The sequence below is a fragment of the Phanerochaete carnosa genome (genome assembly GCF_000300595.1).
Source record: "Phanerochaete carnosa HHB-10118-sp unplaced genomic scaffold PHACAscaffold_2, whole genome shotgun sequence".
NCBI classification, from domain to species: Eukaryota; Fungi; Basidiomycota; class Agaricomycetes; order Polyporales; family Phanerochaetaceae; genus Phanerochaete; species Phanerochaete carnosa.
The window spans coordinates 1,103,242-1,117,254 of record NW_006767629.1 but is presented as its reverse complement, the minus strand read 5'-3'; the positions used below and the strand labels follow the sequence as shown (position 1 = coordinate 1,117,254).

Below are 14,013 nucleotides of genomic sequence, written 5' to 3'. Positions count from 1 at the left end.
TCTGTCATCTTCTTGTAATATTTGTATCTAAACCCGGTGACATCTTGTGCAGTTGGATCACTCTGCATGGAAGGCGTAATCTCCCATGAGTACAATCGCACTTTCGCTCGTCGAATCATCATCGCCCCCGACCTAGCGAAATGGCCGGGAATAACCTTAGACGGCGCCGGTCGCTCGGAGGATGGACAGGTCTTGATCGGTCCCACGAAGGCGGAGGCTCAGTCGTTTAAAATGAAGCGGCTGGCCTTCATCGACTCTCGAGATTCGTCTCGTCTTTGCAAATGCTTCGCTTCGTCCGCCGATGGCAAGCTTCTGGCAGCATCGTTCGAGGGCAACGACATCCTTGTCTGGCGACTATCCGACGGTCTACTGGTCCAACGTCTACACCATCAGGGTCATACAGACGAAGTTTCTTCCCTCTCATTCTCTCCCATCGATTACACTCTTGTCTCAGGGTCGAATGACAAGACCGCTATTGTCTGGAATATTCAAGATGGTCGAGTACTTCTACGTCTGGAAGGGCACAACGGTCCGATGAAGATGGTCGCATATGCTCCTCATGGCGCGCTCATTTCCACTCATTCCGTCGAAGGCAAATACGTGGAGGTTTGGAATGCAACGACTGGAGAGTGCCTGCATACTTTCAGCTTTGACGAAGAAATATCCAAGTTCGCCATCTCCGCGGATAGCTCACGTCTTTGCGCTCAGAAAGGCGAGTCTTGCCTCATCTACGACCTACACACCTACAAACACATTGCTACGTTACGGCATCACGTGGACGAGAAGCTTCACTGGTCAATTTCACCCCAAGGAGATCGTATAGTCACCATCACTCGGGGGGAGCCAGGTGAAATAAAGATTTGGAGCATGGTGACGGGCGAAGACCTTCTCACAATCAATCCCCCAAATGACCTCTCGTTCAATGTGGCATTTTTCCCGGACGGCGCCGAGATATTGACGACTCGTAAGGACAGCGCCGCTACTACATATGACTCACGGACGGGTCAGCCGCGCCACGTCTACAGCTTACCAGCCGAGGCAAATTGTGTAGCGTATTCTCCAAACGGGAACTACCTTGCTTTCCGTCCCATGTTCAGACCTCTTCAAGTTTACGATACGAAATCTGCAGCCCTTCTCGCGGAGCTTGAGGTTGGTAGAGAACAAGATGCTGTCATGGAGATTCAGTTTCTTTCCGACAGCCAGACTCTCGTCACACGATCAGACCATGGACCTTTGCTTCTGTATAACATTCGGGATGTATTACGATTGCGGTAGTGTAGTATTTGCGAAGCAATGCTTGGCTCGTTCAGAAGTAAGACGTTTAGGAAGCCTATAACAAATATGATGTAAAAAGCGCCGGCATACGATGCAAGTACTGATTGCATGAGACAAGAACGGGACACTCGATTACTAGTAAAAAGACGACGCGATGTGATCAAGGCCCCGGAATAGTCTGCGCCTGTTGGGCTTCCCGGCCGTGCGTAACGATATGTCACATGAGAACGAAACTTGCGAGAATCTCTGTAAAATCGACGAGGTCAGTCGACGGACTACAGCAAAAATGCCTGGCTCACCGACAGCGGTCCCACCTCGAGCCTCGCCCAAAGGGCCTCGCCGATCAGCGAGACGTACCTTGTTCCTTGTCGCGTCGCATGCGGTCTACGAAGGCGGCTTGAGCGTGAGCGACATGATGATGACACCACTTCGCACACTTATATAGAGGATGCCGAAGACGGTAAAGACAAGCGGCAGCGATGAGAGCGATGTGAAGGAGAGCAGTTATGTTGGGATGAGGTGAAGATAACAGGGAATCTGACGATGTACTGAGCGAACTCGGCGCTGGAACGAACTGCTATTCAGCAGACCATCGCCGCGCACCCACGAGACTGGAGATGACATACTATTCCCCCGGTCATTCCAGCTACGGGGTGTGTCCTTGAGTATTTTTGCCCGTCGGCAGCGGTGAATGCCCTCAAACGCAACCTACACTGGCAAGTGCAGTGATCTTTTCGACAACGATCGCAATGCAAAGCACCTCGAGACTGCGCTGATATCTCTCATACACCCGCCCATTCGGGTTCCCTCTTGATACAGCAGAACGCGACGAGCCCGCATGTACTGTAACGGTCAAGCTCGGGCGCGGCAGGCGGAGGGGAGCAGGGGTATTCATGTGAGTCGAACTACCGTCCGGTGTTGTAGACCGTGACCGTATCAGAGTCTAAGGGTGTGGCAGAGTCCTAAGAAATACCCTGCAACGCGACCGCAGCCACGTGTGTTGGGTGCAAGGCCAGTAGAGAAGATGCAGATAAATTTCCATCACGACATTCGCTGGTCGCCTTCGTGCCCGCTTCGAGATGTGTTAGTTCTGTAGATGTAACCCATGAGTGTGAAGAGAAATTGGAAATATCTGAAATCCACCAGAGACCCAGTTGAGATATTGCTCAGGCTAAGTGATCGGCTGGTGGTATACGGACTGAATAAGTCTTGGAGACGAGCGCGTTAGCCGTCGTCTCAGTCGCATTTCTCGGATAGGACTCGCTAGGCGGCGTAGTAGACATATCCCTAACTTAAACAGGCCGACGATACCTAGCATCGATTAATGAAGCAGAAAACCTCTGGTATATGCACCGCTCACCTGGCGGATCTGACTTCCTGCAGCAGGCCCAGGTCGGAACATTAATGTCAGTGCCACATAACTTGCCGAGCCATCTTCGGATCCAGTGTACAAATAGCGTGCCGCAGAAAGAGGATGCCATACGACAGTTCGCTAAGTATACAACAACGGAATACAAGTACACGTACGGAAGCACACAGGCATCCCGCATCTGTTCCCGCACAGACGCTTCACGCGGTGTCGTTGGGGGCAGGGGACGTCGGAGTGGGCAAGAATGGCACATGAGTTCGGAGCATTCGAGTCGCGGTATGTGGAGCGGAGAACGGGTACACTGCCCTTTCTCGGGCGGTCGTAGAGTTACATTAGGACGAAAATGACCGATGAACACCAAAGACATGGAGGCAAACACCAGAAAAACCGGATGTACGGCTTTATGTGGGGTTTCCTGGGTCTTGTATAAGCAAAAAGATTACCAGCTCTCTATTTCAAGGGCAGGGCGTAGGCATCCCTGCAGGGCTTCTCTCTTTGGATTTGTAGGTAAATGAAGACCATAAATGAGCAGGCTGCATAGCCAGGCGAATAGGAATGGCGCCACCAGCAGAAAAGGGAAATCCAGACTCAAGCTGCTCATCGAAATGATGTTGAGAGCACGCGGGAAAGTCGCGTCGGAGATAAACGTGCCGACCATGCTTACATAAGCCTGGGCTGATCAAACCGTCCGGCAAGCCCCGAAGCGCGTCGAAGCGCGCATGTATCTAATGCGAAACGATACGCTAGAGTGCGCACACTTGTCGTGCAAACATCAGGTCTGTTTAGGCCCGAAAGCTTCAGATTCTGGGCTTGAACGGTTTACGGGCAGCGTTCGTGAGTATCACGGACATTGAGTACGTGAAGGTGTCTGTAGGCAATATAGCCAGATTCTAATTCGTACGTCTCTGGGATAATCACTGCCAGGACGTCTTTTTCAGATAATTTTGTTAGCAGAGTAGGTGGAAAACGGCGCCATTCAGCAGCAAATAGTTCACCGACGCTGTTGCCCTGGTTGTTGGTCAATCAGCTTCTGATAGCAGTTACTCTATCGTGCTGCTGCTGCCGGGGGGCACAATACTGAAGCTGGCAGCTTACGCTCGGCATATAGAGCACGGACTATTTACGGTTTGGGCGTTCGACACTCTCGTGCGAACTCATCAGATTCGTGGCGCTGGAATGCTCGCCGCCATCGATCCCACAGTGCGCATACCAGCTCGCTCTACCCCATCATAGCTGCTCTCGGACTGATTTACGCCGTTTCTATCACTCCTTATGTTCCTCTTCTATCGTTCACCGTCCGCTCCGGATGAGATCTATTCGTCTAGCCTTGCGACGCTTCACGAGGGACACGCCCTCTGGTACCCAGAGCCACACGAGTCGGGGGAGCTGCAGATCGGGGATGTCGGTTTCATGAGCAGAGGCGCATTCATCAGACTATTCAACCTCGACACCTCTGCGCCCGAGAAGAAGGTCACGTTCTGGCCGACGCCGTTCGAGGACATAGAGCCTCTCCCCCCGCATGTACTCCAGATCGATCGCAGGCGTCGCCCGCTTCTCCCCACCCATTATCGCAGCCATGGAGTTGAGAGCAGGCAGATACACGCCTCTGCAGACGTGTAAGTGTGCTCGCTCGCCCGATCGATGCATTTCACTGACGGTCTGTAGATCGGGTGGTACCAATGTATCGGTGGGTCTGAGCACCGAGTACACGTGCAAGGCGACACAAGGCGCGGTCCTTATGCTGAAGAGCCAGGCGTATGCCGAATCGATATTCGAGAACTTGGGCCTGAAGAAGTACATTGTTAGGAACCACGACAAATGGTATGCATACGCCAGAGGCGTCCTTCTCCAGGACGTCAAGCCGGAGGACATTGTCGTGGTCCGGGCTGGGTCAAGACCGAGGCCGATTGGACGGCGACCGTCTTCAGTAACACGAGCACGAGTTCCAGCGTCTCGCTCGAAGGCCAGGTCGGCGGTGTCGCGGGGCTAGACATGGGCACATCGCACACAAGCTCCGTAACTGGCCCTACGAAGCAACGGCAAGGCGAGTACTTGGAGGATCCGTCTATTCCCCGTCCACCGGAGGTGAAGAGAGACCAGAGCGTCTTCGTGAGGCGCTTCAAGATGCGGAGGCGGTTTGGATTCCTGAAGAAGATCGTCGCGGGTTCGGGCTACCATCAGCTTCCGGGTCCAGGAGATGCGAGAGGTGGCTCGGGAGGAGGAAGGGTTGTGGCACAGGGGATTGAAAGTGTTGACGAAGCGAGCGAGCCAGAGCTCGAAGGCGAGGTACGTGTTGTGTCATAGTGCATCAAGAAGGATATAGGCTAATAGGACACCAGAACGAGGTCTATGATCCACTAGACATCCTTATTGACTACATCTTCGAGGTACGCCCAACTAGCTGCTTGGTTCATTATGTCGCGATGCTTAGGGACCCGTGGTAACAGACTACCGATGCAGAGACTGCCATTGCAAGTGATGATGACGTTGCCAGGATCATCGTACGTATCCTGACGAGTGTTCCATGAGAGTGCAGCCTCATTTCCACTCAGGGTGGGAAAGCGGTGGTTGACTTTGCGAGCTACCTTCGTCAAATGCAGCCTCCAGTGGAGTTCGACGGCACGCGTGAGTCTGTCATCTTCTTGTAATATTTGTATCTAAGCCTGGTGACCTCTCGTGCAGTTGGATCCATCTGCATGGAAGATGTGATCTCTCATGAGCACAATCGCACTTTCGCTCGTCGCATCATCACCGCTCCCGACCTGGCGAAGTGGCCGGGAATAACCTTAGACGGCGCCGGTCGCTCGGAGGATGGACAGGTCTTCATCGGTCCCACGGAGGCGGAAGCTCAATCGTTTAAATTGAAGCGGTTGGCCTTCTTCGACTCTCGGGATCCATCTCGTGGCCGCAGTTTCTTTGCTTCGTCCGCCGATGGCAAGCTTCTGGCAGCATCGTTCGAGGGCAACGACATCCTTGTCTGGCGATTATCCGACGGTCTACTGGTCCAACGTCTACACCATCAGGGTCATACAGACGAAGTTTCTTCCCTCTCATTCTCTCCCATCGATTACACTCTTGTCTCAGGGTCGAAGGACAAGGCTGCAATTGTCTGGAATATTCAAGATGGTCGAGTACTTCTACGTCTGGAAGGGCACAACGGACCGATAACTATGGTCGCATATGCTCCTAATGGCGCACTCATTGCCACTCATTCCGTCGAAGACGAATCCGTGAAGGTTTGGAATGCAGCGACTGGAGAGTGCCTGCATACTTTCAGCTTTGACGAAGAAATATCCGAGTTTGCCATCTCCGCGGATAACTCACGTCTTTGCGCTAAGAAAGAGGATTCTTGCCTCATCTATGACCTACACACCTGTACACACATTGCTATGTTACGGCATCATGTGGGTGAGAACTTTCGCTGGTCAATTTCGCACCAAAAAGATCGTATAGTCACCACCGTTAATCCGAAGCCAAGTGAAATAAAGATTTGGAGTATGGTGACTGGCGAAGACCTTCTCACAATCAATCCCCCAAAAGACCTCTCGTCTAGTGTGGCATTTTCCCCGGACGGCACCGAGATATTGACGACTTGTAAAGACGGCACCGCTACCACATATGACTCACGGACGGGTCAGCCACGCCGCGCCTACAACTTACCAGCCGAGGCAAATTGTGTAGCGTATTCTCCAAATGGAGACTACCTTGCTTTCCGTCCCATGTTCAGACCTCTTCAAGTTTACGATACGAAATCTGCAGCATTTCTCGCAGAGCTCAAGGTTAGCGAAGGAGAAGGGTATGCCGTCGAGGATCTTCAATTTCTTTCTGACAACCAAACTCTTCTAACAAAATTCGATCGTGGACCTCTACTTCTGTACAACGTTCAGGATGTATTGCGACTGCAGTAATGCAGTATTTGCGCAGTAATGCTTGGCTCGCTTAGTAAAGACATGTACTGTAGGAAAACTATATGATGCAAAATCAACGAGGTCAGCCGACGTACTGCAATTAAAAAGCCTGGTTCACCAACGACGATCCCACTCGAATCATTGAGATATCGATCTGTTGCGTCGCATGCAGCTTGCGAAGACGGCTTGAGCGTGAACGACGCGACAGCGACGTGACGCTTATTTATAAAGGGCGCCAAAGGTGGAAGCGGCAGCGGTGAGAGCGACGGGAGGAGAGCAGTTGTGTCGGGACGAGGCGACGACAATACGGGACATGGCGATGTACTGAGCGAACTCGGCACTGTAACGAGCTGCTGTTCAGCAGAACATCGCCGTGCACTCACGAGATGATTGAAGATGACGTACCATCCACCCAGTCAATTCAGCCAAGTGGTATGTCTATGAGTATTTTTGCCCGTGGGAAGCAGTGAACATATTCAACAGCAACCTACAGTGGCAGGTTCAATGCTGTGAATTACAACGGAAAGCACCCCACGAATGCGCTGGTCTCTCGCAAACACCGGCTCACTGGAGTTCCCTGTCTGGTTACTGATGCAGCAGAACGCAACGAGTCCGGGTATATTGTAACGGCCAAGCTCAAGCGCGACAAGTGGATGGGGGGCTGTGGCATCCATATGAGCGGGACCACCGTTCGGCGTCGTAGAGAGCGACTGTATCAGAGTTCGAGAGCAAGGCAGAGTCTTAGAAAATGCACTGTAACGCAGCTGCAGTCAAGTGTACTGGATGCAAGGCTAGTAGGGAAGGTGCAGGTAAACCTCAAGCATCACAGCGTTTGCCGATCGCCTTCGTGTCCACTTGGAGACGTACTAATTCTGTAGATGCAGTTCATGAGTGCGACGGGATATTGTTCATGCCAAGTGATTAGCTGGTGGCGTACGGATAGAACAAGTCTTGGAGACGAGCGCGTTTAATCGCTGTCTCAGCTGTGCCTCTTAGATAAGACTCGCTAGGAGACATAGTCGACGCGTCCCTGACTTAAACAGGCCGCCCCTCGCGCCGTACGTACTGCCGCAGAACGTACGAAGATAACCTAATACATATTAATGTAGCAGAAAGTTCGGGTATGCGCCGCTCACCCGGGAGATCTGTTTGGCTTCATACGGCAGGTCTAGGTCGGAATGTTCTTGTTACACAACTTACCGAGCCGTCTTCGGGTCCAGTATACAAACAGCGTGCCGCAGAAAGATGATGCTATAGTCCGCTAGGTATACAATAACGGAGTACAAGTACACGTACGGAAGCACACAGGCGCTTCACGCGGTGCCGTTGGGCGTAGGGGACGTCGGGGCGGGCGAGGCCGGGGCAGGCGAGTTCGGAGCGTTCGAGCCACGGTACGCGGGGCGGAGGACGAGCACACCACCCTTGAGCTGAGCGACCTCCTTGACGAGCTTCGTGAAGTTCTGCTTCTTGTCCTCCGTCGTGAGCCACGGCGTGAAGTGGTGGATGCAGTCCCGCGTCGTCGCGTTCGGTGCCTTCTTCAGCCACTCCACCAGCATCCAATCCTCGAGCTCCCCGTCCGCCGTAGGACCCGCCGTCGCCTTGCGCTTCTTCAGCTTCGACGGCACTCCGCCCGCGCCCTCCTCCGCTTTGCGCTTGTGGCCTGGTTTGCCCTGCGTTGGCGGGCTGTCTGCTCGCCCGGTAATCGGGCTACCGATGGGACTCGTGGGCTGGCTGCCGCCCGCGAGGGGGCTTGTTGCCCTGCTGGTGCCGTTGGTCTTAAGCTTGGGCGCCTTGGGGCTTGTGGCACGCTGTGCAACAACGGCATGGCCACCGTGACCGGGAATGGGCGACGTCGCGCGCGAGCCTGACTCGGTTTTGATAGTCGCTGGAGGCTGCGTGGGGGACTTTGCCCCAGAGGGTACGGGCGTACCAGGTGCCTGTGAAGACTGCCGGGACTGAGCTTGAGGCTCTGGAGGAATGATGGCAGGGCCTTGTGGCGCCTGGAGCGGCTCTTCCTCCGGCTCCTCTTCTTCCTGTATCATAATTAGCATGAGTGTGACGCGTGGGATGTCATTAAACCTACCGAGCTAGCGTAAGGGTTCTTTTCGTCGTCGCTCTCGTCGTACGCGCCGTTCTTTTCGAGCTTCTTCATGAGCTTCCGCATGTCCTTGCCTGCAGTCGATAGCTCATTGATTTCTTCCTCTTCATCGGACTCGTCGATGTAACCTTCTCTTGTCTTGTTTGCAGTCTTGTATTCCCGCTTGAGACGTTCCTGCAGCATATATGTTATGAGTGACCTGCATGTCTCGGCCAACTGAATCAATACGCACTTCGAGCTCCTTCGCCTCCTCATCGTCAGCGTCTGGCTCCATCTTATCATCGTCGTCCTGCACATCGTCCTCAAAGTCTAACTCGTCAAGATCGCCCTCCTGGCCGTATTCTCGTTTTCGCCGTTTGCCTTCTCCGTCCTCTTCGTCGTCATCTCCGAAAAGACGGTCGACACCGCTGTCCACCGATCTGAGCTTTCGTCCCCCAGGACCAACACTTTGACTGGTGGAATATACGAGCGACGAAGAAGAAGGCGGCATGCTGCCGTCTCGCTCGGCTTTAAATATCGCGGCAGTGGCATCTGAGGGGCCTTGACCGTTGCGTCTGCGGAGTAGCCACCGTTCTGGGTCTTTATTCTTTGCCAGCTGCTTCATCTGAAGAGAGATGACAAATGTGTCTCAACAAATGGCGGTTCTGACATACCAGATCTTCTGCCTCCTCGAGGTTGGGTACATGATAGTGCGGCCGCTTCTGGAACTTGTACCATCGATGGGCGGGTACGAACTTGAAGATGTCGTTCGCGGCGGGCATAAACATCGCCTGTGTTTCCGCCTTGGAGACCTCTTCCATACTTGCGACCCAGAGTTCCTGCTCGGAGCTGTCCTCGATGATCCACGGGTAGCGCTCTTCCCGCCTGAGCTGCCTGATGTGCTCAGGGACGAGGAAGACTTGCCTCGTCTTCTTCTGGAACTTCTTCTTCGCCGCGCTCGGCTTCTCCTTCTCCTTGCCCTTCGTGTCCCCCGCGCCATTCGTCTGCTGTTCGCCAGGTCGTATGGGCTTGCCCTCCGCGTCGACCATGACCACCCGCCCGTCCATGCCGATCACAGGCTTGTTGTCGGGGCCAAGCATGGGGCCCACAGCCACCGGCGCCGCGGGGCCGCTTGTGTCGTCCGCGCCCGTGTTCCGCCGCACCTCCTTGCGGTTCAGCTTCACGGGCTGCGCCCAGGCGAGGATGTCGACCGGCTTGCGCGAGTCGAACTTCATCACGTCGTACTTCCAGCCGTTCAGCGCACTCGACATCAGCCGGAACTCGGCGAAGGGGCCCTCGAGCTTCGGCGGGCCGTCCTCCTCCTCCTTCGCCCGCGGCGGGCGGGGCACCTTCGGCTTCGGCTTCTGCGGCGACGGCGGCGATGGCGAAGGGGTCGAGGTCCCAGACGTGTTCTGAGAGCTCGATTGCGTGGGCCGCTCGCCGCCACCTTGGGCCCGCAGCTGGGTGTACAGCTGTTTCTTCTTGGGATGAAAGAGGACTGATGTAGCTGGGGCCATCGTGAGTCGTTTTCAGGGAAGTCGCCTTAGTTTATAGAATGGGTATCGTAAATGAGTGGAGATGATGCGTATTCGTCGTCGATAGAGGGCGGCGAGGCGGGGTCGTCAGTGGCGGTGGTGGTGGTTGGAAGCGAAGTCGCTCTGGCGGTGGCGCTTGTGCACACCATGCCTTTTACTCCCATAACGCGTCGCGAGTCCGTAACAATCACGTCGGCCGACTCGCTGGGCTCCGCTCTGGCTATTGGAGACGACGTATGTGATCTCGTGAAACCCTCAAAATGGCCGTTGTGAAAGTGACACGCTCTGCAAGTTTCGCATTTTAACTGTGGAGTGGGCTGAGCTTGGAGCATACGATAACACCCGGTACATTTAATGGCGTGTAAGGATCGACGGCATAAGGATTGACGTCTGCTGCAGCGAGCACAGTTATACAGTATATACGATATCCTACTCCTTCCTATTGTTATTGATGAAGATGCGTGGTCAAACCGCGTAAGCCTTAGGGTCCCCCGATACACCCCTCTTACCAGCAGAAGGCCGGGAGCCCGCCATGTCAGGCCATTCAGGGTCATGCTTTGGGTCGCTATCCACGTCCACCGTCTCGTGGGTCTCTATATTAATGGTCACCTGCGAGACGCGGTCAGCAACCGATGCGGAGAGATTGGCGAGGCTTGGTGTGACCGCTTACCACCTGTTGGTGAATTGACTGGTTTGTAGTCATGAAGTTGGCCATTGCCTGCGAGCCCAAATTTGTCAGTTCTACTCTCATTGAGGGGTAGATTCAGCGTACCGCCCCGCCTCGGTTGCCCTCCCCGGAAAGCGAAACCATCCATTCCTTCCGTGAGTTGAGACTAGATATGACCGAGTTGGTGTAACTGCAGAATATTGCTATGAGATTGTGCAGGGCGATTATGTATCATGAGACTTACAGCTTAACGACAGTGTAGTTGAAGACTGTCGAATAGTTTCGTAAGTCCCATTCGTCGGAAGAAGAAAAATGCTCTTACTCATGTGGATCCCAGTAGGCTATCAACGGCGTGTTAGCAATGGCTTACGACGAAAGAGAAGATTCTTACAGAAGCCAAGAAGGCGACAATATGGGCGACCGTAAAGGAGGCCGTCAGAAGCCCGTTCTGCACGGTTGCTTGAGATAGATGAGCACATGCCAGAAGAGGACTGTCAACTGCAGGCTTACAGCGAACGATCTTGTTCACGACGGTGTCGGTGTGGGCGAATCCCGTCTTGTGCTTCCTCTAGAACGTCGGCAGGATGTCAGCGATCTGTGCTCGACAGTTTCGCAGACAAAACACTGACCAGATACAGACTGAGGGCCAATGCGATCAGGACGTCGGACATCGTACAGGCGACGAGCCAGGGAATCGCAACGGCCTGTGCACCGTGACGGTCAGCGGTCATCCTGAACAGCCATGCATTGAGGAAGGTACGTACGTTGAGCACGTGGAAGTCCGAGAAATGGGGCTTCATGGTTATCCCGATGGCGGTACCGATGGCGCATACTGAAACAACTCGGTTATGTATGATCACGGCGGGCAATTGGTGCACTTACGTCCGGCCACGCTAGAGCTGCAGACCACGACGGCGACAACGAACCGATTCTTCGTCAAGACCTTCAGCCGCCAGGCGAAGAAGAGTTGGACCATCACAGCGATGATGCCCTGCAGCGATAGTTAGATTGGCTGAGCAGCGCCTAGCACATAAAAGAGGAGCTTACCGCCATGGCCTCCTCTGCTCATTGCAAGATCAAGACGGAAGCATTGTCAGGTATGTGTCTACTTCGGAAATCAAGAGGAGCAGTACCTGAGGCAAACACTAGGATGAAAGCGTTGAATTAGCGATTGCACAAGCAAAGACAGAAACAGAGCACTCACGCCAATTAGCCTCCGTAAGGGCCTCCATGTCGCCTGTTCTCGTGTTAGTCATGGTATGTGCAGCTGTGGTTCGGTGATTACGCACCGAAGTGGTTGACCAGCACGTTGTAGATCCACGCCATGTTGAATGCACTGTTCAGTGTGTCGGCGAGAAGGAGGACGCCGACCTAGGAGGCACAGCGACCGTGAGATTGGGCACTATCCGGGAAACGACGAGCGAACATACGTAAATTTTCATCCATGTCGGGTCTCTGCGGTGGCAAGGGTATGGTAACCAGACGTGAACAGTTCGAACCGCTTGCAAGACTCACTTGGGGAAGCTGTCGTAGTAGGAGCGGACCTGTGTTACAACGACGCCATACAATCTGGGTTCACAATCAGGACGCGAGTAAATCCAGAACGGATTCAGAACGCACAGTAAATTCAGGAAAATTCCAATCAAACTGGGTCCGTGCCTGTAAGAGAGCGGTCAATTCGGAGGCTCAAGTAGCTCGGAGGATATATAGGGTGCTTACAACACCTCAGCGACTTCTCCTCCTGGGGATAGATGCATGGTATTCACCAGAGAGCCACGGCGAGTGCTCTACAAACTGCCCGAGCGAAGTATCGGAGCAGTAAATAAAAGAGAAGAGAGAGGCAAAAGGCAGGTCTGAGCGTAGAACTAGCCTACATATACAGGTCCCGTAATTGTTGCGGATCGTCACGACGGAAAATTGTCTCCCGCGGGAGGAGTGGTTCTACGGACCAAAGAGTGCACCAGGCCACTCCGGAAGCGCGGGAGAAAGGATGATCCCTTGAAAATTAGGCACGGGCAATCTGAACGTGCCCGCGTATCAGACTGTCTCTATGGAGTCGGTGCGCGGTCATCAAATTATTACCGCATCGCCTAAAGGCAAAATCCTTGGTGGCGTTCGGGTGATCCGCGCGTATCGGCCAAGCGATCTCGCCATGAGATTTAGACAGACGAATGGCCTCGCCCAAGCTCAAGGTTAATCGCTTGAGATGAGTTGAATGCTTTTACGACGGCGAACGACAGCGCGGGCAGATTCTCGAGCAAAATGGAGGACACAAAGTCCTTCGACGCTCGTGCGTTGCTACGCGTCGCCGCCCGATGCACGCTTCTCTACTGCGCTACGTAACATCTACCTTGTGCAACAGTTTCGTTAAGATCACCAGCCTGCTATTAATGGATGGATCTTCACAGCAAGAAATTTGCCCTTTTTTTAGAATAAAAAAAATCTGATACCAGAAAAGACAGGATTCATGGGAACGCAACCCTAGCAAACAAGGCAAGGTCAACAGCTCAAGCTGGCGATAGTTTTGTGAGCATGCACAACTACGCATAGGTAAAAATCATTAATGCCAGTTTTTATGACAAAATACTGAGCACGCAGCTTGCAAATGGCGCATAAGATAAGTCATGGTCCGGCGATGTACACGCCGGTATCGGCCACCAGCAACCTATTGCACATGAAGATGTCACTGACACTATGGTTGTCACAGGCAACACGCGCAATGCAAGGAGATGCAGATCAATCACAGCGCTCTTGGTTGGTACATCGCTTGCGTCACTGACAGACTCTGCACGTCGATCCGTGTTCCGGTTCTAACAGCTGTGTTTCCGAGGGTCTTTGCAACCTCCTGCACGCCTGCGCCCCTATCATCGCTTGGACACCCTATCAATGGCATGCCCGCGTTGGAAGTGAGCGTACCGCATGTTCGTGGTAGATCTCAGTGATCCATGGGACCGCGGGTGTACTAGTAGGGTACTCTGAAAGACTACCTTGACCGACCGTGGTCCACTTCAGCCTGCTGCTCGCATACTATCCAGGCTTTGGATGCTTTCGAACCGTCAGGCCAACATATCGTATAGTCCTGGCTCACAAGAAGGCTGTTTCAGGATACCTCTCGCGAGTCAGTAACGTTGGTGGCGTGGGGAGCACCGGAAGCGCCACACGGTGTTCGTGCTTGACATCCC

The 14,013-nt window shown here is 53.7% G+C and overlaps 4 protein-coding genes across 4 annotated transcripts; 2 read left to right on the top strand and 2 right to left on the bottom strand.

Moving 5' to 3' along the window:
* The first annotated feature begins 41 nt into the window (after positions 1-41).
* Positions 42-1,374, top strand: PHACADRAFT_249237 (uncharacterized protein). Its single transcript, XM_007391572.1, has one exon. It carries the CDS (start codon positions 67-69, stop codon positions 1,273-1,275), a length of 1,209 nt encoding a protein of 402 aa, XP_007391634.1. The 5' UTR covers positions 42-66; the 3' UTR covers positions 1,276-1,374.
* Positions 1,375-5,317: 3,943 nt separating this feature from the next.
* On the top strand, positions 5,318-6,954 carry PHACADRAFT_249236 (uncharacterized protein). Its single transcript, XM_007391571.1, has one exon. It carries the CDS (start codon positions 5,341-5,343, stop codon positions 6,550-6,552), a length of 1,212 nt encoding a protein of 403 aa, XP_007391633.1. The 5' UTR covers positions 5,318-5,340; the 3' UTR covers positions 6,553-6,954.
* Positions 6,955-7,787: 833 nt separating this feature from the next.
* PHACADRAFT_249234 (uncharacterized protein) lies at positions 7,788-10,232 on the bottom strand. Its single transcript, XM_007391570.1, has 4 exons — positions 9,304-10,232; positions 8,883-9,254; positions 8,636-8,824; positions 7,788-8,585 (listed from the first exon to the last, which is right to left on the bottom strand). The coding sequence occupies exons 1-4, from the start codon at positions 10,144-10,146 to the stop codon at positions 7,866-7,868; spliced, it is 2,124 nt and encodes a 707-aa protein (XP_007391632.1). The 5' UTR covers positions 10,147-10,232; the 3' UTR covers positions 7,788-7,865.
* Positions 10,233-10,520: 288 nt separating this feature from the next.
* On the bottom strand, positions 10,521-12,642 carry PHACADRAFT_249233 (uncharacterized protein). Its single transcript, XM_007391569.1, has 18 exons — positions 12,551-12,642; positions 12,452-12,490; positions 12,347-12,400; positions 12,262-12,286; positions 12,121-12,202; positions 12,036-12,068; positions 11,965-11,976; positions 11,879-11,892; positions 11,714-11,822; positions 11,596-11,663; positions 11,461-11,535; positions 11,342-11,399; positions 11,223-11,290; positions 11,154-11,172; positions 11,076-11,100; positions 10,937-11,021; positions 10,835-10,882; positions 10,521-10,773 (listed from the first exon to the last, which is right to left on the bottom strand). The coding sequence occupies exons 1-18, from the start codon at positions 12,586-12,588 to the stop codon at positions 10,630-10,632; spliced, it is 996 nt and encodes a 331-aa protein (XP_007391631.1). The 5' UTR covers positions 12,589-12,642; the 3' UTR covers positions 10,521-10,629.
* Positions 12,643-14,013: the final 1,371 nt, after the last annotated feature.